The sequence below is a fragment of the Mustela nivalis genome (genome assembly GCF_964662115.1).
Source record: "Mustela nivalis genome assembly, chromosome: 4".
Classification (NCBI taxonomy): Eukaryota; Metazoa; Chordata; class Mammalia; order Carnivora; family Mustelidae; genus Mustela; species Mustela nivalis.
The window spans coordinates 35,335,786-35,361,670 of NC_139023.1; the positions used below are offsets into that span (position 1 = coordinate 35,335,786).

At 38.0% G+C, this 25,885-nt stretch overlaps 1 protein-coding gene across 3 annotated transcripts in view; it reads right to left on the reverse strand.

Moving 5' to 3' along the window:
* KLHL5 (kelch like family member 5) overlaps positions 1–25,885 on the reverse strand; it is a 92,111-nt gene that overhangs the window by 44,448 nt on the left and 21,778 nt on the right. For 2 of the 3 annotated variants that reach the window (XM_082728881.1, XM_082728882.1), the window contains 4 exons: positions 14,258–14,440; positions 11,629–11,765; positions 10,759–10,955; positions 5,395–5,607 (listed from right to left, as the gene is read on the reverse strand). In XM_082728881.1, coding sequence (XP_082585007.1) covers positions 5,395–5,607; positions 10,759–10,955; positions 11,629–11,765; positions 14,258–14,440 — 730 coding nt within the window. Of the gene's footprint in view, positions 1–5,394; positions 5,608–10,758; positions 10,956–11,628; positions 11,766–14,257; positions 14,441–25,731; positions 25,831–25,885 lie in introns of all 3 variants that reach the window. The other variant, XM_082728880.1, reaches the window with a different exon arrangement.

Genomic DNA, 25,885 nt, shown 5'->3' on the forward strand with positions numbered 1-25,885 from the left:
GGGTTTGTGGCATTTGGAAACTGAGAGCAGCATGTTAACAGTAAAAAAGCCAAATTAAGACATAAGTCTCAGGACCTATGCCAGTGTATAAATTATGATATTGATTATTCCATATTTTTTCTATGCACACAAAGTATAGTTATACTTGTTACAGAAACCGTAACCAAATAATGCACTGAGTTGGCTCATTACTATTGATCTTAATGTTTATATTACTTCCATTATATCTAATTACTTTAGTCCTTTCTAAATAAAAATAAATGTGAAAAATTACAGAAACTAAAGTCTTGGGAGACTTAATAGTTATTGCAATTTGAAGTAAAATAGATTCTTTTTTTAAAAAAATTTTATTTATTTGAGAGAGAGAGAGAGATTAAGAGAATGAGTGGGAGGAGGAGCAGAAGGAGAAACAGACTCCCCAGTGAGAAGGGAGCCTGATGGAGGACTCGATCCCAGGACCCCGGGATCATGACCTGAGCCAAAGGCAGACACTTAACTGACTGAGCCACCCAGGCGCCCTGAAGTAAAGGATATTCTTAAACATGTTAACAGTCTCTATACATTATGAATAAATGAGATTAATCATATTTAAGTAGAGAGATGAGAGTAATAGAAGGGAATATAAAGCCATTAATCCATATCAGATTAATCAAATAGAAAGTACCAGAAATAATTCAGAAAATCATTCAGAAGGCAATCAAAGAGAACTAAAAATTATAGACTCTTGGATACTCTGCCTTTTAGATGAACACGGTATGTCTTCTCTGCCATTAGGTAATGACAAATTACTTAAATGAAGGCTTTTAAATAAAGAAGAAACATTTTCAATGTGTAAATTTTTATCTTCAGTCACATACTTAATCTCCATATGACTATTTCTCTAAAACTGCCCCCTCCAATACTTCTTAAAGTAAAAGATAGAATGTGAATAATTTCTGAATTCTGTAGGCTTTAAAAATGTTTTGGTATCAAAAACATGCACATTAAAATAACAGTAAAGGTAAATCCTGGCTCATTTTACATTTTTGACTTTCAGTAGAAAACAGTAATGGGAATTAAGCACAGAATAGTGAAGACCAAGATAGTTAAAATACAAGCTAACCATTGGGACCTTTAAGAATTTAGGTGGTGGGGCGCCTGGGTGGCTCAGTGGGTTAAAGCCTCTGCTTTTGGCTCAGGTCATGGTCCCAGGGTCCTGGGATCCAGCCTTGAATCGAATCGGGCTCTCTGCTCAGCAGGGATCCTGCTTCCCTCTCTCTCTGCCTGCCTCTCTGCCTACTTGTGATCTCTGTCAAATAAATAAAATCTTTATTAAAAAAAAAAAGAATTTAGGTGGCAAAATATTTTAAGTAATGTACATCTGTCCTATCCACATTTAACATTCGATCAAATAGAAAAGCCTGTAATGCATTCAAAGGTAAAACAAAAAAACCACAAACATGTATCTTCTGGATTATTCAGAGTTAAAAAAAAAAAAAAAAAGCCACCACAACCAACCACACTAAATGATCAGTTGGTAGAGGATGATAATTACATATATTATTTCTCAGGCCTTTTCAAGGATCTACTGTGGGAGACACTATAATAGATTTACTATATATTTAAGTTGCATCCTTTATAGCTTGACTGAATGGTGTTTCATATTAACAGAGAAGAGTAAAAGTTCACTGAGGAAGGAACTATTTTGCAAAAGTGGATTTAAAAAAAATTTTTATTTATAATTTTTAAGAATTTTAACATTCAGTGTTATGTTAGTTTCAGGTGTACAATAGCGATTTGACAATTCTATACAGTACTAAGTGCTCATCGTGATTAATAGGTGTATTCCTAATCCCCTTCACCTATTTACAAATATAAGTTCTTTAGGTAACTGGACCTGATGGCCAGTTCATATTAGTCACTTGTTATTTGATACCCACTGGACAATTTAAATAATTGTCACATTTTCCTACCTTTTACAATAAAAATGTCCAGAATAAAACCCAATGTTTTATTGATTTGGGTCTACTTCTACACTCATCACTTGATAACTATCATTTTGCAAAATTGCCTTTCACTTTTAGCAAGGAAAGAAAAAAAAGCAAGGAAAGAAAAAAACAAACACTCCTACTAGTATCTCTAAGTGTCACAATAGTGCAACATGTTATTATCTTTGCAGAAAAGAAAAACATGGCTCAGAGAGGTTAAGTGACTTATTTGAATCATACAGGGAATGTGACATCAGTCACATGACATCGGTCCCCACTACTCAAACGTGAGTGTGCTTCAAATCCACTTACAGGCATGTTATTCTTTTTTTTTTAAATTTCAGTTTCTTTTTTCAGTGTTCAAGTTCACAGCATTTGCAGGGATATTAAAGTCCAATCTGCTAGGCCCCACCACCAGAGGCTCAGATCCTATAGCTGTAAAATCTGTATATTAAATAACTTTCCAGGTGGTGCAAATCCTAGAGTTGGGAACCACACTTTGAGAATGGGCTAATCCAGGGGATCTTCTGTCCTTAACTGTCTTCTCTGTCATATCTGCTGCTGTTAGAATTTCCTCCTCCTTGAACATGGAATCTTTTTTTAAGAGCACCCGAGTTATTTAGGCAGGGTTAACTACCACTAATTACTACTACCCGTGGTGCCCTTGTGTTCTCTTTGGGCCATGTCATTCTCTTCCTTTTGGCTGTGACAACCTAAACAAGAAATTTTCAAAACTTCCTAGGCTCCGAGAGGATTAAAGGTACCAAGAAGCCCTGGGAACATGATTCTTCCATTTTTTTCCCCTCTTGAAACAGAGCTCTTCCTCCTGTATTCTTTGCCTTATTTGACAGCACAAATCAGAATCATTCAGGATCCCTCTTATTTTGGTACCCCACACCTTCCAATCGGTCATGACGGTGCATCTCTTCTACTTCCTAAATAGCTCTTGAGCCTGGCAATTTCTCACTGCCCAAGAGCACCTAATTCACTTGTCTGAATCCAACAGTCTTCCTAATGGATTTCTACCTGGACCACTCCAATCCAGTCTCCGCAATGCAGAGAATCTTCCTAAATAAAAGGATAATTTTATTATTATCCTTTTCCTATATCCTTATCCTATAATTTCCAGAGTATGACGTATTTGCTCAAGACTCCATAACCAGATACAACCTCCCATTTCTCCTGGGCTCTCATGGCCCCTCTGCTGGGTAGCTACTAAGGATGGAGACCGAGGAACACTTGAGAAAGTTCTCCCAGCTTCCCCACCATGAGCCCAGGCAGGCTACTCCAGTTACTTTCATGTCTGTTCCTATACCTATCACAGCCTTCCTCTCATTATTTTGTCATCACAAATTTATTTTTTAATCTATTTCTTCCTCCACTTAATATACCTCCCCTGACTCAGCAATTTTACACAGAGTATGTTCAGGAGGCTGACTGGTTCAGTGAAAAAGGCTCAGAACTTAACTTGGGTTCAAGTTCTCCCTCTGTCTCTTACTAGCTCTCCAAGGTTAGCCAAGAAACAAAGGCAAATAAAACTACGGTGCAGAAAGGCAGAAATTTAGAAAATCGTTTTTGGATCTTAAGTATATGGTTTTACTTTTTTGGTCTGTTACTTCCTTTGTACAACAGGCTAAATGATCACCTTTCAACTCTAAGATCTTATGGTTGTGATCATTAGCTATATCCTGGATAACAGAAATGCTGAACGTCTCTCGGAACCATGCAAATACAGTATCACAAATATATGAAACTGCAGGACTGAAGTCAGTCATCACGTTACTTAATCACACAGATTCTTTTCAAAGTCTACTAGGATTTTTCAGATTTTATTTGCTTTAATCTAGAAAAGGATAAGAAAGAAACATCTGCCAAGTACCCATAAAACGTAACCTTCTTAAATCTGATTTTAAGGGAAACGTTTTACAGCATTATTCTTCCTGAATTGTCAACAGTTTATGCAACAGTTTATGCAACAGTTTCACTTCTATGAATTCACATAACATTCTACCTCTGAAGCGGACGTCTTTCTTCTAAAGCATCAGCATTTACTCTGTAAGGTAGAGAATGCACAGTAGCTTCTGCTAACAACCGCTGGAAATAATACATAATCCTCAAGATAAATACAAAGCAGATAAAATTTATGGCACTTGAACAATGAACATCTGCCCTGAGCAGTCACAGCTCATTCTTTCTTCACTTTCAAGGCCTCTTGCTCTATTCAAGCCTTCGAGCTAAGCAGCAGAGTTAATTATCGATCAGTAGTCTCCCTAAACCACGGGGATATGTTTCCCGACCCTCCATGGATGCTTGAAACCATAAATAGCACTGAACCCCATATAAACCATGTTTTTGTTCCCTCTAATACGTCTCTATGATCAAGTTTAAATTAAAAGTCAGACACAGTAAGAGAACAGCAAATAATAACAGGAGAGTGAAACTAATGGAAGTTATGAGAATGCAGTCTCTCTAAATATCTAATGGTATGGTACGTGCTTTCCTTCCTCTTGAGATGACTTGAGACGGTAAGACACCTATGGGATGAGATAAAGTGAGGCGAGTGACATAGGCCAGTGATGTATGGAAGGATCCTACTGACCTCCTGAATAGAGGTCAGGAGGACCATCGGCTTCCTGACCTTGGCTGACACCATGGAAGGCAAAACTGCAGAGAAGGGGGGAATGCTCTTCAGCCCAGTTAGAACTGTATAAAGGGGAAATTATGCATGCAAATGTGTTCAGACTGACTGCTTGAATACACTAACCAGGCAGCTTTCAATTCTAAAACAATGCTGATAATCCTACCATGATTATTTGTAGCACATTTGATGGTACAGAGCACTTTTCTCATCTTCATAATAATCTCATCTTTTGACCATGAGATGGTCAAAGAGGATATTATCTCCACCTGACAGATGAAGAGCCCGGGGTTTATGAAAATGTCAAGACACAGAGTGTTAAGATGTCAGAGCTGGAACACTTAACCATGCCTCAGTTTATAAATCACCAGAATCCAGCATTCAGTGAGTACTTAATAAACATGTAGCAAATGAATTAATCTAAGTTAATTTAAATTTTCTGTCCACTGCTACTTTCATCCATGGCTTTACTAATTCTTCAATTGCTAGGATAGGTTTGTAAACTGAATCAAATAAAATTAAGAACCCCTAAGCGATCACATTATAATGCAATTTAGGCAGCCAGAACTTCTGGGTCAAAAGCACAAGCAGAAATATTTTCTAGTTAAGTATCTTTTCACTTACACACTTCGTAGGATATGTAAAAGAATCTTATCTGGTAGAAGAGCCAAAGGGAAAAAAAGGGATAAAACCTATAGACATGTAATATTAACATGATTAGTATAAAATCAATACCCAAACGTTGTTGAAATTAGGATACTGATTTTAAATAATCAAAAAACAGTTTACCTGCGGTGCAAGAAGAGGTAGCCTAATATAAGCCAGAAGTTTACTGAGATCTTTCCGTCTCTGTTCCAAATCATGACGGACCCAAGTAAGAAGAGCATTCAGTATTGTCTCCTCGTTAGGAATGTTCATGTCATCACTTGCCAAGAGCTTTGCGATTTCACTGGCTGGTAATAATACAAATTCCTGGTTTCGAATTACTTCCATGAAATGTTCCTAGAGGGGAAAAATTGCACATTTCAACAATATTGCTCCTTCTGTCCATCAGTTTGTTTAAGAGAAAATAAACATTTTTGGATTAGATGCCAAAACACAGTTTATACTTGAAAGCTTCCCTACAATAGCATTACTGTTTACCAGGAAAGAAGCACAATATAAAATAACATTTAAGCTGCTATTATGTTGTTACACTGTAAGTCTCCATAGCAGTAGAATTGAATTAAATATTTTATCATTTGGTACATGTTATGTTTTAAAAATATTTATTTATTTATTTTAAATAATTTTTTAAAAAGATTTTTATTTATTTATTTGACAGACAGAGATCACAAGTAGGCAGAGGAGATAGGCAGAGAGAGAGGAGGAAGCAGGCTCCCCATGGAGCAGAGAGCCTGATGTGGGGTTCGATCCCAGGACCCTGAGATCATGACCTGAGCCAATATTGAGAACCGGCTACTTAACTGACTGAGCCACGCAAGGGCCTCTACCATTTGCTACACTTTAAACATGGATCTGGGATTCTTAGGCTTTGCTTTACTCGAGATAGGGAATAGTTCTGGTAAGTCTTTTGAGAGGTAGAGAGTAGAAAAAAATGAATGAGACTCTGAGATGCAGGATAGTCTAACATCCAAGTTAGGTTATATTTGTGGTTGTAGAAGAATTTGACTTATGTCCAGCCAGATCCCTGGGTGAGCTGGAAAGTTCTTTCTCTTATCCAGAAATGGCTGCCAGGTGGCTGGGTTTCCCAAGACCGACCTGGACCACAGAAGCCTTCTCAGACTGCCCAGGGAAGACTACATATCCTTAGGGCTATTCTGGCTCTGATTGGCCTTCAAGAGTGTTTTAATGTAATTCACGAGACCACCCAGGATTTTAGGTGTATTTTAAAAACTACAAATCTGATTTATGTATAACGTCCTTTTGGTCTCAGAGAAAAAGAGCCAAAGCAGAAGTGTTGACATCGAAGGCACTGGGACTCCAGAACCGTGGACTGACGATAATTCAGTTGCAACTACATACTAGAATCAGGCTCCTTTTAATTTGAAATGGAAACAGAAATGACTTCAGCTGGGAGATAATGACCTTTACTAGGATATTATGCTGAACAGCCTGAAGAGATGGGAAATTTACTATCTGGTGTGCAAAGTTACAAGTCTTAATGCATGGACTGTTTACTTAGCTATAATATAAATGCAAATGCTACGCATATTGTTCCTTAATGTTTTTCTTACACTTCCTAGTGTGCTGGGGCTGTCTCAGCAAACATGGTTTTAGTGAAATAGGTAGGGCCATTGAAATTAGATCCAGAGATAAGGATTACCAGCAACCATCTTCTATATTAAAATGAGAATTATAGGTTCCATATAGCTTGCAGTAACCCAAATTAGGTACTGATCTAAAATCTATCTTGGGTTGACATTCCTTTCTTAGCAATTCTTAACAGGAAACCATGCATGAATAATTAACTAAATTCAATTGCTTCAATTCATCATGATTTGTTAAAGATGCCCAAATGTATCTATTTTAAATGACGAATTATCATTTTCAGAAATATATTTTAATAAAACCTCGATGTTGGCTTCATGTAAACCGTTCTACTCAATCGTATACTGATATTATAAAACGAGCTGGTAACACATTGTAAGAGCTATAAAAATGTTGAAGTTCTCAACCCAGTTATCCTACTAGCAGTTTAATCCTTAATAAATAATTCACAAGAGGAAAAAGAAAGCTGATGCTTCTCTGTATTATTATTTATAATAGTACAAAATGGGAATTAGCCTAAAGGTCCAGCTATAGGGGACTGTAATTCAATGGGCTATTAAGCAGACATTAAAAATTTCAAAAACAAAGATCACATAGATACATGGAAATAGATTTATTACATAACGTTAGGTAAGATTAATACACACTTCTAATTGCTCAAAGGTAGAGTACAGGAGAATCAACATTTAAGGCATTTAAGGCATACTGACAGAACTTTTGCGTTGCTTTCAAATGGTATTAATGGCATTACCAATGCCATGGTATTAGTTCATCAAGGAGAAAAGGACTATTATATATATTATTATTTATTTGTTGATTTTCTATTTCAGAACCATGCCCCTTCCATTTTAGGACAATTCACTTTAAGTGAAAAATCGAGGCTCAACAACTTACAGAAAGACTACTGACCTCAAGGTTAAACACAAAGTGCTTTTCAAAAGTATTATTTGGTTTTATAGCAGGTATTTTAGCAAAGTTCAGTGTTTTTTCTAGGTCGAGAAACAAAATTCAAAAATTTAAAATTAAATGCCTATATTTATTTAAAAATCCATGCTGCCATTAAATACTTGTAATGACACACCCAGTGTTAGGTTTTGGTAGAGGTTAAAGGACTCGTGCCAGCTCACATTCAGTGGCAGTCAGAGTGAAAACAGGTTTCCAGATTTCCGGATTACAAGGAAGAACTCCTCATCCTGTCCCACCTGTGTTCCTAGAGGTGGAGTGAACATTCCTAGCACGTGTACCATTCACTGATTGTGACAACTGAATTCACTATGTGGCATGATGCTTACTTCAGATTTTTTAAAAAAGATTTTATTTATTTATTTGACAGGGAAAGATCACAAGTAGGCAGAGAGGCAGGCAGAGAGAGAGAGAGGGAAGCAGACTCCCTGCTTCAGCAGAGAGCCCAATGTGGGGCTCGATCCCAGGACCCTGAGATCATGACCTGAGCCGAAGACAGTGGCTTAACCCATTGAGCCACCCAGGCACCCCTTACTTCGGATTTTAAATCTATTCTGTGTCGTTGTGATGAGCACAGGGTAACGTATGGAACTGTTGTGTCACTATATTGTACACCTGAAACTAATATAACACTGTATTACTAACTAGCATTAAAATAAAAACTTAAACAAAATCTATTTTGTGATATAAATAGCTATACCTTACCAAACACTTGCTAGCAAACATCCTTTCTCCATTTGGAATTAGATTTCAAGCAAATGAAATTACTGAGGGATTTATTTAAATTGAAGATTGAATTTTGCTATACATTTTCATTGAGTTCCCATAGCAACAATTGAAATCAGACAGTCTGCCTCTAAATCACTTACTGTTATTAGAATTAAATTCACCTCTCTGTTGAAACTGAATGTCAAATAATAGCCCTGAGGGGAAAAAAAACACAAAAGTGCCCAACTAATTGGCTATGAAAATAGCTTTAAAAACATTAAGCTGAATCGATAATATTGTAATAACTCTGTATGGTTACAGAAAGTAACTGCACTTATCATGGTAGGCACTGCATAATGTATAGAATTGTCGAGTCACTATGTTGTACACCTGAAACTAAAATAACACTGCATGCCAGCTTTAATTAAGAAAAAAAAAGAGCTAATTTAAATTTAATTTATGTCTAAGCAGCCACTGTGCCTCTAGTATAAACAGTGGGCTGACCTAAATGCATAAAAATGTTTTCATGTGAATCAAACTCCTTCCTAGGAAAGAGATACTATTTAAATGATGGAATGATTATGAAAGAAAAGGAACCCAATTTTATTTATAGTTATCTTACTTCCCAAATTATTTGAACCTGAGGTTTAAGGTCAAAATGAGAAATTTGCAAGGAAACGATAAAAGACGGAGGTGGGGGAAAATTTTTTCCAATTTCCAGAAAATGCAAGGTCTGTATAGCATTGCCTTGTCACACAATCTCTATGACTGTTATAAACAAGAAACAGTGGGCGCCTGGGTGGCTCAGAGGGTTAAGCCTCTGCCTTCGGCTCAGGTCATGATCTCAGGGTTCTGGGAATGAACCCCACATCGGGCTCTCTGCTTAGCGGGGAGCCTGCTTCCCCCTCTGTCTCTGCCTGCCTCTCTGCCTACTTGTGATCTCTGTCAAATAAATAAATAAAAATCTTAAAAATAAAAATAAACAAGAAACATTCCTGAGAAGTGACGATACCGCAGAGGGCAGTACGAATCGTAAAGGTTGCCCTGTGGCCTGAGTGCTTTTGTTCACTCCCATCAATCCCTGTTGTGTTGAACAGAGTAAATCCGTGCGGTGATGGGACAATGCTAAGGATATCATTTATTGATTGGATATGCTATGGGTCAATCACTATTTTAAGTGCTACACTCCCATGAACTCATTTAATCCTCACATCAAGCTTATGAAGTAGGTAGAATTATTCTTCACAATAGTTGTAAACCTCTGTTCTTATAATTGTTCCAAAATCTCTATTTCTGTAGTGAAAGATTCCTAAAGTATTTGTCAATCCTTTCACAGACAAGCCAACTCCATGGAAGGATGGAGAAGGTAGACAAAAACATCTCCAGGTTGATAAAAATCAGCACCATGGATAACTAGTGTGTGCATATTCTTTCTTCTGGAGGTGTACTGGCCTAATTGCAGGAGACAAAACAACAGTTCTCAGTCTTGGCCCAGCTATGAAGGCTTAACACCACGGTGGGACAAGATGGTCATTCCTTAAAAATCCAAATATCCTCCCTTCTCCAAATCCCGGTACTGTGAAGACTGTGAGGCCTGGTCCTAACAATATGCCCTCAACATGCCCTTCCTTTCTTGCTGTCCTAGATCAGTCTGTATCCATTATCCTCCAGTGTCTGAACAAGAACCTCCTCTGTAATTTATCTTGAGCACACAATTTGCTACAATTCATACCCACATTTTTCCACACAGCTAAAAATGCTTCTTACATATAATCAGATCTACCTTTAATAAAAAGCCATCTGTACCATTATCTGTACTGCACCAATTACCCCCCACCCCATCGCCGTCACCAATTTCCATCTGTGAGTATGCAGGCAATTCTGAAATTCATCCAACTGCTACAGAGGAAAATGTCGGGGAAACCCTGCTTGAAAGTGCAGCAGATCTGAAAATCTTGATTAGAACAGTCCTAGGCCACTGCTCTGTTTCTTAGCTACTGTAATAACTTCAGGCTTGACTCACATATCCAGGAGAAATAGGACCTGGTGTTTCCCCTTGTAACTCCATGACAATATCACGCAGTAGACCGTGAACCTGAACCTCAGGACGTGTGGCAGAGCCAGGGGAAAAGAGCACCATGTAGGTAAGTCTGCAACAAAAAACGATGAGGTCAAGAGCACATGCCCTTCCGCGTCTCAGGAAATACATACCATGGTGTAATTGTGAGCCACTTTATGCAAATCTGTACAACCCTGGGCATCGGCAAAAGAACGGATTCCAAGACAGTTGGATGGGTGAAGCTGCTTCATTAAAAACTTACAGCAAGCTTCCACAACCTGTGAAAGCTGAAGGAGGCAAGCTGTAGACAGCAGGCACTCAATATTATCTTCTTTTAATTCAAGGCGGCCTAAATGATAAAGAGAAATTCCATTATCCATAGAACTATATTAACTATAATTTATAAAACAATCAGCGTTAACAGTAATAATTCTAAACAAGAGCTCTGTAAATGAATTCTAGATGGTTTTAGATAGTCCAAAGAGAAAAAAGAAAAGTACTAACTATGAAAAAACCCTTTAGCTCTTTGTGACTTCTATTAAAATAAAAAAAAATGGCTTCTTTTCAGAATTTTTAAATGATGCTTTAATTAAGTGGCATACCTATTAAATATAATGCTCAAATTTTAAATGCAATAACTTAAAAAGATTACATTATTTATCTAATTATTATACTTTTCTTGTAAAAAAAATAAATTTTTTTTAACATATAATGTTAAAAAAAATGCCCCAGGGGTACAGGTCTGTGAATCATTAGGCTTACACATTTCACAGCACTCACCATTACACATATACTAACAATTAAAAATGCCAATCACAGGTTTAATTATGACCACCATTTTAAAGATTCTAATATAGAGATTTTTAACCTTTTATAAAGGTATCATCAGCAGTGGTGATTCCAACAGCAGGATTCACTGTTCGTTTTGCCAGGCTTTCCTAAAAGCAGAAATCTGAAATCTCATAGTGCAACATAATTTTAAGATTATTATAATTTTAGATTTATATTTTCAGTTTTATTACCCGTATATGCATACTGAATCAAGGACCATAGTGAATTCGGTTCAACACCTTCCATTTTTATTTCTTCTTGTCTTGCTTCCCTGACATCATTAGTAAACATGGCAGCAAAATAATCTGAGACAGAGGAGAGCACCAATCTGAGAACATACCAGAAGAAAAAAAAATCAGTGACCGCATTAAAGTTGATGGTCATTAATAAATGCTGCTGCTTTCTCTCTCTCTTTTTTTCTTTCTTTCTTTCTTTCTTTTTTTTTTTTAATTTGTTACCCACAGAAAGTGCGTGGTACCGGGAAATGCCTTTTAAATTTGACAAATTGCTTTATGCTCTAGTTCTTTCCTTGGAATAATAAATTACCATTACTGAACACTTTCTGCTAAGGTAAATGATTTACCCATTCATTACTCAAATATCACTTCATAACATTCAGACGAAAAGCTAAAGGCCACTGCATGAAGGAAAAAAATTATAAAGGTTACTTTCTGTTTATCACTTTTGGAAATAACCTAAGTGCTTTTCTTTTTAAATTTAATTGTAGAAGTAACAGATATATGGGAGAAATAAAAATAGGTTATAAATATGTTATTTGGAAATGTGCTTTTTTTTTTTTATTTGACATCTTGGAGATACATGTATATTGATTCACTTTATTTCTTTTTTTTAATTTTAAGAAACAGAAACAGATCATTACTGAAGCTTCCTCCGCGTTCTTCTCTGCTTTCATTGTCCTCTCCCCTCCAGGAGTGCACTGCCGTGTCCTAGGTTTGCCAGACAGCTCTCCAAAATGCTGTGCCAAGTTAGACCCCCACTGGCACCGTATGAGAGAACATTTTCCCACAACAGCGTCAGATGTTAAAATTTCTGGCCATCAGCAAGGTGTTAAATGGGATCTTATTGTTGTTTTAATTTTCATTCCCCTGATTGCTAGTGAGACTGAAGATCTTTTCAAACGGTTATTGGCCATTCAGGTTTCTTCTGAGAATTGCCCATTTATTCACTCACTAAAGACATTCACACCTAATAAGGACCAGGCACTTGAGTCATTGGTATAAATAAGAGATAAAAGATCCCTTCTCTCAGGGAGTCTTACATTCTGGAGGGAAGGGAGATAATTAACAGCAGAAGTAAATTCTAGAGTACATTAAAGAGTGAGGACAGCTAAGAGAAAAAAGTAGGATAAGGGCAAACGGGGAGTAGGCAAAAGATTTAAATAAGTGGTCTGACTGGAAAGTGGCATTTGGGCAAAGAATTAGTCATACAGGTATGTGGGAACAGCATTTGGGCAGAAAGAACAGCCAGTGCAAAAACCCAAAGGCAGGAGCAGCAGGCCTGGCACATACGAGGATCACGGGAGCCGTGCGGCTCAAGTAAAGTACACAAGGACAGAATGTCAGAAGGCAATGGCCATCACATGGCCCACTGGGCTTTCACAGTGATATGAGGAGTCACTGAAAAGTTAGATCACAGGAGTGACTGGATCTGAGTTCCATTTCAAAATATCCCTCAGGTAGCTGTGCAGCAAACAGAAAGTAGGGGGAAAGAGTGAAAGCAGGGAGACCAGTTGGCAGTTTCTGGCACTGACTGAGACGCTGAGAGTTTACCCATGCGTGGAAGGGAAGCTAATGAGCTCTGTTTTGGAAAAATGGAATTTTAGCTATCTCTGTGGTGCACAGGTTGAAGTATCTTTTCTAGTAAACCCATGCTCATAACACAGACTTTTTGTTACAGTATCTAGTAGCATCTCAATAAACATATGCCCATTGAATCATTGGAAACTAAAACCAAGCCCATTTTTCCTAATGATTTCACTTCCACTTTGGAAGGCTTAAGAAAACCTTTGAGACAGAGTATTAATTAGCTTTTAAAAGCATTAAGAAAAGTCATAACAGTGATTAACATGGAACAACTGAACATGGGATTATCAAAGGAAACATAATGAATTGTTCTTTATTAAACATCTCTCTTTTCTTATTTAAAAATGGAACTTCATTTGTGTCAAATGTTTTTGTTCCCTTACATCACTGCTTTTCCTATTTCTTGGAGGTCAGCAAATAGAAGCTGGGATAGGTGCTGCTATTTTAAGACTCTTCTGTTTTTGCTATTTCATTTCACCGGCTTTTTTGCTTCTAAATACTCAGAGCTTTAATTTCTGTTGAGTTTATTTATTTAATAGGTAGAATTTAGGAGAAAAGCTGCTCACAGGAGCTAAAATCTTTGTCGAACAATACTGACCGATCTAAGGCTAGTATGTTTTGTTTCTATGTTTTTGCAGAAGCAAAGTAACCCCTGAGGGTCACTTAATGGGTGGCTCAGTGGGTTAAAACCTCTGCCTTTAACTTAGGTCATGATCCCAGCATCCTGGAATCGAGCCCTGCATCGGGACTCTGCTCAGCAGGGAGCCTGCTTCCCTAACTCTCTAGCTGATTGCCTCTCTGCCTACTTGTGATCTCTGTCAGATGAATAAATAAAATCTTAAAAAAATAATAATAATTTCACATGCACTGTTTTCTTTGCAGAAATCCCATGAAAGATGCCCCTTCCCAAAAGTTAGTTGGAACAAATGATCTCAACATGCACAACTAAATTAGTAAGGAAATATTTCTCACATACAGAGGTTTAGAAAACAATTACCTATGAGCTGGAATTCTGCGATCACCAGCAATTAGAATTACATCACACAACTGTTTATGTCTCAAATAGTTTTCCATCTTTTTAAATGTTTGCTCAGCATGATTAAGGGCTTGGAAAAATTCATCTGATGAGCATGGCTCCATAGTATGGCAGGACGATAACGTCTGACTACTGTTGGAAGTCCTGAAAAGAAAGAGAACACACCTTTTGAAATGTTACTATGACACTGAAGAGATCTTCTCTATCAAGATCTTTAAAAACCTTTAAGTGTGATAGAAGTCATCAATGCTACCAGTCAAGAGTAATGTGTAATCATCATCACTTTTTGTCTTTTAAATTCAATGATGGCTCAAATCATACGTGTGTCACTCACACTGTGAGTGAATGTGACATCTGGTAGTTAATAACCATACCTACTCTTTGAGGTGTCTGTTTCTGAGATCTTTTCATTGGTCAACATACCTTCCCTGTTGAAAAAGAGCCAAGCTATATTCATAACGATAGCGTATCTCCTAACATTATATTTAAGGGTATAAGAGATCATTCTTTGAAAGCAGGAAGGCAATTAAACTGTTTTAGTGACATAAATCCAAGCCATCCTTTACTTAAAAATAGGTGATAGTCCACAGTTCATGTACAGGGTAATGGTTTAGGATATTAAACACAGCTGACCTTTGACCAACATGGGCTTGAATTGTGGGGGTCCACTTATACATGGATTTTTTCTTCCTCATATTAGTCTTTACAACATTTTCCTTATTCTAGCTTACTTTAAGAATATAGTATATAGGGGCATCTGGGTGGCTCAGTGGGTTAAAGCCTCTGCTCTCGGCCCAGGTCACAGTCTCAGGGTCCTGGGATCAAGCCCTGCATTGGGCTCTCTGCTTCCTCCTCTCTCTCTCTCTGTCTACTTGTGATCTCTGTCAAATAAATAAATAAAATCTTAAAAAAAAAAAAATTCTAGACAAATGTCTCCTGCTGTGTGGCTGCCCCTTTGCTGGGTGTAAGAGAGCAAGAATCTTTTTTTTTTTTTTTAAAGATTTATTTATTTATTTGACAGAGAGAGAGAGAGAGAGAGAGAGAGAGAGAGATCACAAGTAGGCAGAGAGGCAGGCAGAGAGAGAGGAAGGGAAGCAGGCTCATCCTGAGCAGAGAGCCCGATGCGGGACTTGATCCCAGGACCCTGAGATCATGACCTGAGCCGAAGGCAGCGGCTTAACCCACTGAGCCACCCAGGCGCCCCAAGAGAGCAAGAATCTTTTCAGTTTCCATGGGACAGAGATCACATCTCTATCCCTGGCTAATCGGAATGCTTTTAATACTATGACTCCTTTACAATGCTAATATTTTCTAATTATTTCTTTTCCTATCATGTATTTTGGTTTGGGGAGTTGAATTGGAGAGGAACGTACAGTGTAGTGATCAAGACCATTTTAGGAAAATTCTAGAACTGTGCTGTCCAATACAATAACACTAGCCTCATGGTGCTATTCTGGTTTAATTATGATTAAATGAAAAATTCAATTCTTTAGTTAGAATAGTCATATTTCAAAAAGTCAATAACTTCAGGGGGATAATGGCTGCCGAAATGAATGGTGCATGGGCGCCTAGGTGGCTCAGTCATAAAGCATCTGCCTTCAGCTCAGATCATGATCCCAGGGTCCTGGGACAGAGCCCCACATCGGGCTCCCTGCTTGGTGGGAAGCCTGCTTTCCCTCTCCCACTCCCCATGCTCGTGTTCCTACTCTCACTGTATCTCTCTTTTGTCAAATTAATAAATAAACTTTAAAAAAATGGTGTAGATATAGGACATTTCCATCAATGCAGAAAGTTCTATTAACTTTTTCAATAGCAAAACAGGCATAAGTAATACACAGTATTTTCTTTAAAGGATCCCTCATGGGAGACCATTAAATGAAATGATGAATGGATACTCTAGCACAGAAGAAGTACAGAATCAAGGTAAGCTACTGTTAATAGAACCTCTGGTTTAAATGGCAAATGGAAAGGCCTGTCTCTTGTCTTTATATAATGTTGTTTGGCTGGCTGGTCGGCTGTCTTTAAAAAAAACAACTCCCAGCATTATCAATTTTATAACTAAATCCTTATTTCCTAATTGAAATGGTCTTTAGGAAACTTGGTAGACTCAAAACCCATAATAGAGTCTTTTACATGATAACAGAAGATCTATAACATCTATAACATCTCTGTTTCATTTTATTTATATGATTTAACTAGGATGGTAAATCATTAAAACCATTCATAACAGATGTTCACTGTAGAGAACTATGCATGGCTGGCTATTTCTGGGCTACAAAGAAACATTTAATTTTTAGCCCACTGTTCCTCGGCAGTAGGCAATGAACTTGTAAGTCAGAAAAACGCCTAAACATAGAAAAGAGGCAAGTATCAAACAGAACCAAGTCATCAACTATTTACAGAATAACTCCTAATATGCAGTACTGCCCCAGTTGTTAGAAACCGGGGGACGCAAAGGAAGAGAGGATCCTTCTAGGAAGGAATGTAAAGAGTCAAGTTTCATGAACTGGAAAAAAAAAAATTAAATAGCAACACTGCCCCGCCCTTGCAATTCCTCAGTCTTCACACATGTGCACACTCGCAAATGCATGTACAAAATAAGTTCCAGGACCACTGGTACCACTGGTACCATTAAGTGGTAAAAACCACTTGGATTCTTCCCTTTTGTCATCAGAATTTGCATTAGGCTTTCTTCATGGAGTGATTTTTCAAAATAATTCTAAAAGTCACTTCTTAAGAATTACACTGTTTGTAGATTTGCGGCAAAAACAAAGCTGCGTTGAAAGGCTAGCTGGTCTGTGTGGCTGGCTCCCTTGGTAAGTGATATATTCCCAGCTACCTGCCACAGAGCTTCTGGCCTTCAGAATTCATGCTTTTGCAAAAGTGCAAGTTACTGGATCATGAATTTTGGCATCCTCTACAAATATTCAAAACCACAAATGTAAAATAAGAATGCAAATTGCTCGGTATAGGCTAGCAGTCTCTAAATCTTTTTTATGCATATCCTTTACGGTATCTTTTTAAGCATGTGCCCAAATGCATGGACATTTACTAATTTATAAAGAATATACAGACACCATTGTACACTTATTATTTATATTCTAAAACATAGGGAAAAATAGAGCTTGAAACAATAAAATAAAGGAATATAGTCAATAATATGGTAACAACTTTGTTCAGTGACAGATGGTAGCGAGATTTATCATGGTGATTACTTCATAATGTATGTAAATGATCGCAGTTGTATACCTGAAACTAACATGGCGTTCCAACTACCTCGCAATAAAAAAGCATAAGACAAAATGTAAATAGAACTCTATTTTTACCGTCTCTCCAGCTGATCACTGTGTACATCCCCAACTGGAGAGTAATTGCTATTGGAATACTGAGAAGGGGAAGATCAATATGAACTATTGTTTGGAAAGGCGACAAGTAGCAGATGAGATCTGAAATGCGCCTTGGAATTAAGTGGGTGAGGAAGAAGATTCGGGGTGTCTCCTTTAAAGCGGGGAACAAGTCAGGTATATAAGGAGAAATGACAAGAAGAAAAGAAAGAGAATACCTTTACCTCCTCCCTTCTTAAGACATAGATTTTTGATTTCAGAATTTAAAGGCTTTTTTCCTGGCACCTTGACCAGAATATCTACAGGGAAGATAATTAAATGTTTATAAGAATCAAATTTTATTAAATAATAACCAGTATGAATGGGAAGGGCCAGCGGACACTTTCATACAATGGTGCTGAGAATTAAAATATAGTAATGTTCCTAAAGTCACTTTGAGAATACAAATCAAACACCCTAAAAATGCGCAAATCCTTGGGACTTCATCCAAAGGGAACAATCATCTGTGGTATATAGACCTTACCACATTGCAGATTGTTTCTAACAGGAAAATATTGGAAATAATCTAAATTCCAAAAGGAAAAAGAACATTGGTTAAACAGAAGGTTTTTCTGTGCATGGGTCGGGGGGAGGTTGGGTGACGTAGTCATCTAAAAAGATAGAAGAGTTAATGACATGGAAAACTGTTTTAGTGGACACTGTTTTTGCCTATCCAGACCCATTTCTACCCTTTGGGAAACAACACATTCCCCAGCTCAGTCCACACAATGTGGGCAGAGAAGAATCTTCTCCCAGGCAAAAATGAACAAGCTCATTAAAGTTATCCTATCTCTGGGCAATTCTGATTGGTTTGAGTGAACCAGTGATGCAAACGAGAGTCAATTTCAAGATGTGGGTTGGCACTTCTGGAAGAGTCACTCTCTTTCCATTGGGGTTGCTAAGCTGATAAAAAGTAAACTTAAGGGGCGCCTGGGTGGCCTAGTGGGTTAAAGCCTCTGCCTTCAGCTCGGGTCATGATCTCAGAGTCCTGGGATCCAGCCCCACATGGGCTCTCTGCTCAGCAGGGAGCCTGCTTTCCCCTCTCTTTGTCTGCCTCTCTGCCTACTAGTAATCTCTCTCTCTCTCTGTTGAATAAATAAATAAAATCTTAAACAAACAAACAAAAAAAAAGTAAACCTAAGTGGCTTTTGCTACTACACTGAGAACCTGCCCGAGAAAATGCCATCACAAAGGAAAACAGAATCTAGATAGGGAGAATGATCAATTTCTGGTGTTGTTTGAGTATCTGGTTTCAGTCATCGATAGAGCTAAGCTCTATCCTTGGGCATTTTATTTATTTATTTATACAAACCAAAAAAATTCTAGTTTTTGCTTAAGTCAGTTTGAGTTGGGCTCCTGTCTTTTGTGACAAAACAAGACTTGATTTTAGTATTTATATTCGGGCAAAAAAGTGGTTTACAGGATGCCAGGGTGGCTCAGCCATTAAGCATCTGCCTTCAGCTCCGGTCATGACCCCAGGGTCCTGGGATGGAGGCCCACATCGGGCTCCCTCCTCATCGGGAAGCCTGCTTCTCCTCCCTTTCCCCTGGCTTGAGTTCCCTCTCTTGCTGTCTCTCTCTCTCTGTCAAAGAAATAAATAAAATCTTAAAAAAAAAAAAGTGGTTTACAAAATAATATCTACAGGAAGGTTCATATTTTCACTCTCAAAATACATATTTTTTTACACATGCATAGAAAATATATTGAAAGGGCACTTCTCCAAATTGTTATTGGCTGTTATTTTGGGGTGGGAGCATACTTAGTGATTTTTTATATTTCTCTTTTTACTTATCTCTATTTTCCAATGTCTCTATGGTAAAAATATTACATAATGTGGGAAAAAAGCTAATTAAAAAATTCAATCTGAAGAATTCTGTTTAGCTGTCTTCACCTTTGAACCTGTTGATTCTAACTCCTAAATCATTCTTTTCTTCTATGGCAGTAAGGAGTTTTGCTGGACACATGGCTATACTCAGAGAAGATAACAGTTTGGAGCCTCCCTTCCAACTAGTTGTGGCCATCTGTCTCGGTCTGCAACAACAGAATGGTGTTATCAGCAGAAATGATACATGCAACTTGTGTTGTTGGCTTAATGTCCTCCCTTTTCTTTTGCGGGTCCCTCCTGTGGGCTAGAATGCAGAGGGGGGAGATGAGTAAGCTGGCTTTGAACATAAAAAAAGAGATAATACCCTACAGGATGGAGAAACAGTATGGAAGAAATCTGGGTCACTGAGTGAACTTAAGCAGCAGCTCTACCTATCTGCCCTGAGCCACCTTCCATCTGTTAGGAGACAGAGAAATAAACTTCCATTTTATTTGAGCCACTGTATTTCAGAATCTCTTACTAGATCATCTTAGCCTACTCCTTACTGATTGGCTCCCTAAAGTTAAATGACCAAATTCTATGGCTATGTGCACATGGGGTTGCATGTGTTGATTGTTTTCATGCCTAATATATCTAATATTAAAAATATAAAGCCTCACATTCTAGTTCCAAATGGATGAAAATGAAATAGAAACAGTAAATGGATAAAGGCAGGTTCATCTGCCTTGCAAATCCGGAGCTGTAAAGGGCCAGTTGTGCAACTGAAGTGCCTATCTTTTGTCCTAGGCTGATCCTGCAGCTTTCCTGGCAGTTCTGAGAACTAACAGGATTCCCATACATGCCTATTCTGTTTCAATCAGCCAGTCAATTTCATTTGCTTAAAGCCCAGAAAGCAGAATGGTACAGCAGACAGAGGGCTCATGAGCTCCTTGAACTTTGTACAGAAAACTTAACACTCACATGTGCACACACATTCACGCACACACCTGCACGTGCGTGCACAAAGTGTCATGTGGGAAGAAGTTCCATTGTTTATGTCAAAGAAATTCATGCTCTGACTTGGGCATATATGTGTCAGGGAGGATGACAGAGATCCTCCCCAGATCCAAGTACGGTACAGTTGAACTTCTCTGCCATCTCTGAAAACAGAATTTGTGGAAATGTCGAGGATTTAATTTCGGACTGCACCAGAATTAATACCCTGGTTCAAACCAGGAGAGGTAGAGACAGCGTAACGAGGGGCAAGAGAAAGGAGGTAGGACTTGAGAAAAGGCGAAAATAACTCCTTGTTGGGAGAAGAGGAGGACCTCAGAGCCTTCAAGAGGAGCCAAAGAATAGTGTCCACATCTGTAGTTGAAACAGAGGAACAAGGAACCAATTAACACGGCCAGACAGATGACTGTGGGTGAAGCACTATGTCCCTGTTAAGAGGCTATACCTATAAACAGGCCAGGGTTGGCATTTTTAAGAACCAGGCTAAGAAAATCAGCTGAGAAGAGAAGGTGAAAGTGGTTAGAATGAATCATTAACTATTAGGTTAACCCAAGTTGAACTTGGTGACGAAAGAGTCATGGACAGCTGAAATAGTCACACACAGACTGGGCTGTGAGCACAAAATCTACATCTTAATTGTTTGGGCTCAAAATGCAGCTACTTCCAAGTGATCAAGGTCAATATCAACAGTGATAATTCAGATTGATAGTACAGAGCCTTGATATGCTGTGATGAAAATGCACTTTGCCTTTGTGGTCTTAACCCCAGCCTAATCATGAGAAAAACATTAGATGAATCTCAGCTGAGTTAAGACATTCTACAAAACATCTGACCCTACTCCCCGAACTGCCAAGGTCATCACAAACACGGAAAGTCTGAGAAACTGTCACAACCCAGACAAGCCTGAGGAGACATGATAACTAAATGTAACATGGTGTTCTGGGCGGGATCCTACCACAGAGAAAGGGCATTAGGGGCACCTGGGTGGCTCAGTCCTTAAGCGTCTGCCTTCAGCTCAGGTCATGATCCCAGGGTCCTAGGATCGAGCCCGCATCAGGCTCCGTATTCGGTGGGAAGCCTGCTTCTCCCTCTCTCAATCCCCCTACTTCTGTTCCCTCTCTTGCCGTATCTCTGTCAAATAAATTAATAAAATCTGTTAAAAATTAAGAAAAAAAGAAAAAGGACATTAGGCAGAAATTCAGAAAATCTGAATAAAGTATGGACTTTAGTTAATAATAATGTATCAATATTGTTTTATTAATAGTAACACATATATCATACTAATATATTAAAAATAGGAGAAACTGGGTTTGGGGTATAAAGGAATTCACTACACTATTTTTCAATTTTCCTATAAATCTAAAATAGTTGTAAAAATACAAAGTTTATTTTTTAAAATGCAGTGTTATTTCACTTACGAACCTTGAGTAAATTACTTAGACTTTCTGTTCCTCATTGACTCATCTATAAAATTAGAACAAGAACAGTGGCTGCTATCTCAGAAATTTGTTGTGTAGACTAAATGAATTCATACTAAAATGCTTAAAACAGATACTAAGCACCCAGCTAGTATTAGCTGTTACCATTTTTGAATATTTATAAAGTATAGTAATATTTTACACATATTGACTAAAATGTGACATATAAATCTGACATATAAAATATTAAACCCTAAATTTGTGAACAAAACTTGAAATAATGAAATTTCCCTCAATAGGTCAAGAATGGGCACCTGGGTGGCTCAGTGGGCTAAAGCCTCTGCCTTCAGTTCAGGTCATGATCTCAGGGTCCTGGGATGGAGCCCTGCATCAGGCTCTCTGCTCAGTGGGAAGCCTGCTTCCCCCCCTCTATGCCTGCCTCTCTGTCTACCTGTGATCTCTGTCAAATAAGTCAACAAAATTAAAAAAAAAAATTACATAATTTCAAATTTCAAAGGTGGCAAGTCTAGTGAAATGTAAACTGTGTTTGTAACATCTATGGTCACATGGTGGGTCATAATGGAAACTCCGCTGGCCTTCATAAGAATTCATCCTGAATTGGGCACCTGGGTGACTCACTCGTCAAGCGTCTGCCTTCTGCTGCTTGGGTCATGAACCCAGGGTCCTGAGATCAAGCCCCGCATCCGGCTCTCTGCTCAGTGGGAAGCCTGCTTTTCCCTCTCCCACTCCCCCTGTTTGTGTTCCCTCTCTTGCTGTTTCTCTGTCAAGTAAATTAATAAAATCTTATAAAAAAAAAGAATTAATCCTGAATTATGGTCTTAGTAACTACTGCACACTGGCAACCCTGACTTAGGGCCTAAAATTCCTCACAGTGTGAAAAATAAGGGTTGTATTTCAACATCAAGGTAATGACTTAGATGATTCCCATCGAGAAAATGTTGGCTAGGTTACAGACCTAAGATAAAAGTTAAAATAGGAAAACTTTTATTAAAGATTTTATTTATTTAGGGCAAGCATGAGCAGGGTGGGGCAGAAGGAGGAGAGAGAGAATCCCAAGCAGACTTCATGCTCATTATAGAACCTAATGTGGGGCTCAATCTCCCAACCCTGAGATCATGACCTGAGCCAAAATCAAGAGCTGGATGCTCAACTGACTGAGCCACCCAAGTGTCCCCAAATAATGAAGACTTTTATTTATTTTCTTTTAAGATTTTATTTATTTATTTGACAGAGACAGATATCACAGGTAGGCAGAGAGACAGGCAGAGAGAAAGGAGGAAGCAGGCTCCCCGCTGAGCAGAGAGCCCGATGTGGCACTCGATCCCAGGACCCTGAGATCATGACCTGAGCTGAAGGCAGAGGTTCTAATCCACCGAGCCACCCAGGCGCCCCATGATGAACACTTTTTTTTTTTAAATTTTTTATTTTTTTTAAAGATTTTATTTATTTATTTTACAGAGAGAGATCACAAGTAGGCAGAGAGGCAGGCAGAGAGAGAGGAGGTAGCAGGCTCCCTGCAGAGCAGAGAGGCTGATGCGGGGCTTGATCCCAGGACCTTGGGACCATGACCTGAGCTGAAGGCAGAGGCTTTAACTCACTGAGCCACCCAGGAGTCCCTGATGAATACTTTAAAATCACTTAGATGCGTGGCAAGAGAAATTAGCAGAAGTCCATGGGCAAAGACTGAAATGTCTTCTAGTTAGAATGCAACTAATCAAACATGTAAGCAACATATGATGCCTTAACTTCTGTCTGAAATTGTGCAGACCCACTGTGGGTGCTAGGATTTTGTGTAGGTAAAGCCACTCAGCTGTTTTCCCTTTTTTCTAATAATTCAAAATTTCAGTCTAAGTTCTGAGATCTACCTATGTTAACTATTATGAGTGCTTACACAAGAAATTCTCCATATATCAGGTATATTTCTGTTGTCTTAAATATTTTAAGATACCGGGTGCCTGGGTGGCTCAGTGGTTTAAAGCCTCTGCCTTCAGCTCAGGTCATGATCTCAGGGTCCTGGGATCGAGCCCCACATCAGGCTTTCTGCTCAGTAGGGAGCCTGCTTCCCCCTCTCTCTATCTGCCTCTCTGCCTACTTGTGATTTTTGTATGTCAAATAAATAAATAAAATATTTAAAAAACAAACAAACAAACAAAAATATTTTAAGATACCAATCTATAACATACTCAAATGTTTACCATATTTTATCTTTTGTAAATATTATGTAAGAAAAAGAAAAAAACTTGTTCCCAAGTCATATACAAAAATTTGATGAATGTCAGTGTGACTTCTTTTGCCATTAACAAACAGTGACAGCTTCTGATTTGTTTACAGTAGAAGGGCCACCACCTAAGGAGACTGCTCACTTAATCAAAAAGCTAGGAGCAGGGCCGCCTGGGTGGCTCAGTGGGTTGAGCTCTGCCTTTGGCTGTGGTCATGATCCTGGAGTCCTGGGATCTAGCCCCGCTTAGGGCTCTCCGCTCAGCAGGGAGCCTGCTTCCGCTGCCTCTCTGCCTACTTGTGATCTCTCCCTGTCAAATAAATAAATAAAGTCTTAAAAAAATTTTTAAAAAAGCTAGGGGCAAATAAATATATCCTTATGACAAAGATCAAATATTCAGCTGAAGGAAGATGTGAGAATCAGATATATTTAATCTAGGAAAAAACAGAGGAGTAGTAGGGTACACAGAAATGACATTTCTAAATCTAGAATGGTTGTTTTTACTTTTTTGCAATAAGATGTTAGTATAGAAATTTCAAACCTTTGCAAATAGTAAGTTGCCTTGACAAAGTTTCCCTTTTCTATCTAAAAATCAGAGACTTTTTAAAAGTCCATTTCATTTTTGAAATATTATTTTAGAACTAGTTTGGTCACTGCAGATGTAAACTACTCTCATCTTATTATTTACTTTCTCAAGCTTTTTGATTAGCATTTTTAAAACAACTAATATTTAGATTTTTTTAAAAAAGATTTTGTTTATTTATTTGACAGATAGAGATCACAAGTAGGCAGAGAGGCAGGCAGAGAGAGGAGGAAGCAGGCTCCCCACTGAGCAGAGGATATGGGGCTCAATCCCAGGACCCTGGGACCATGACCTGAGCCGAAGGCAGAGGATTTAACCCACTGAGCCACCCAGGCACCCCTATTTAGATTTTTTTTTTAAAAGATCATTGTTTTTCTTTTATATCTCCTATAAGTAAGAATGTCAATTTTATGTTCTTGAAGTACACATACAGCAATCTCTTGCATAAAAAAGGACAGTCTTTTTCTTTCATAATAAATATCCCACTAAGATGATATTTTGATATGTATACTAAAGAATACATTAACTTGATTTCAATAATCATTAGCTATGCATATTACCTTTGCCATAGGAGGTAAATTATAGCAACCAATGTGTGTATAACCTTTCCAACTTTAAAACTGTATATAGATTTTATACTCACATATGTCCGATCTCTCCAGGTAGTAGATACATGTTAAGATTTTTATAACTTACGATGATAAATGAATGTTTTGTTTTTCTGATTTTGTTATAATAGTCTTGATATATTGCATTGATTTCAAATGGGAAGATGATTACTTTTTGGATTTCCATAAAAATGATAAACCTTGACCCTTTTACTCTATAATTATTATTCTCTTTATGGCAACAAGTCTCCAAAGAAAATACAAAGTAATGAAACCATACGTACTCGACTGATCTCCATATTAAAATTATTTGTGGTTCTTATTCATGTAATGCCAACTCACAAACTAATTTAAAATATTTAAAATTAAATGCTCTAGTTAGTTACCTATGTAAAGATATGCCCCTCTCTCCATTATACAAATGATTAGAGACGACTGGTCTATATTTATTATTATTCCAACACCATAGTTCAGAATTCCATGTTCTGAAGGTTAGAAAAGGAGAAGGCAATAAATATTCCCAAGTAAGAGATACTTGAA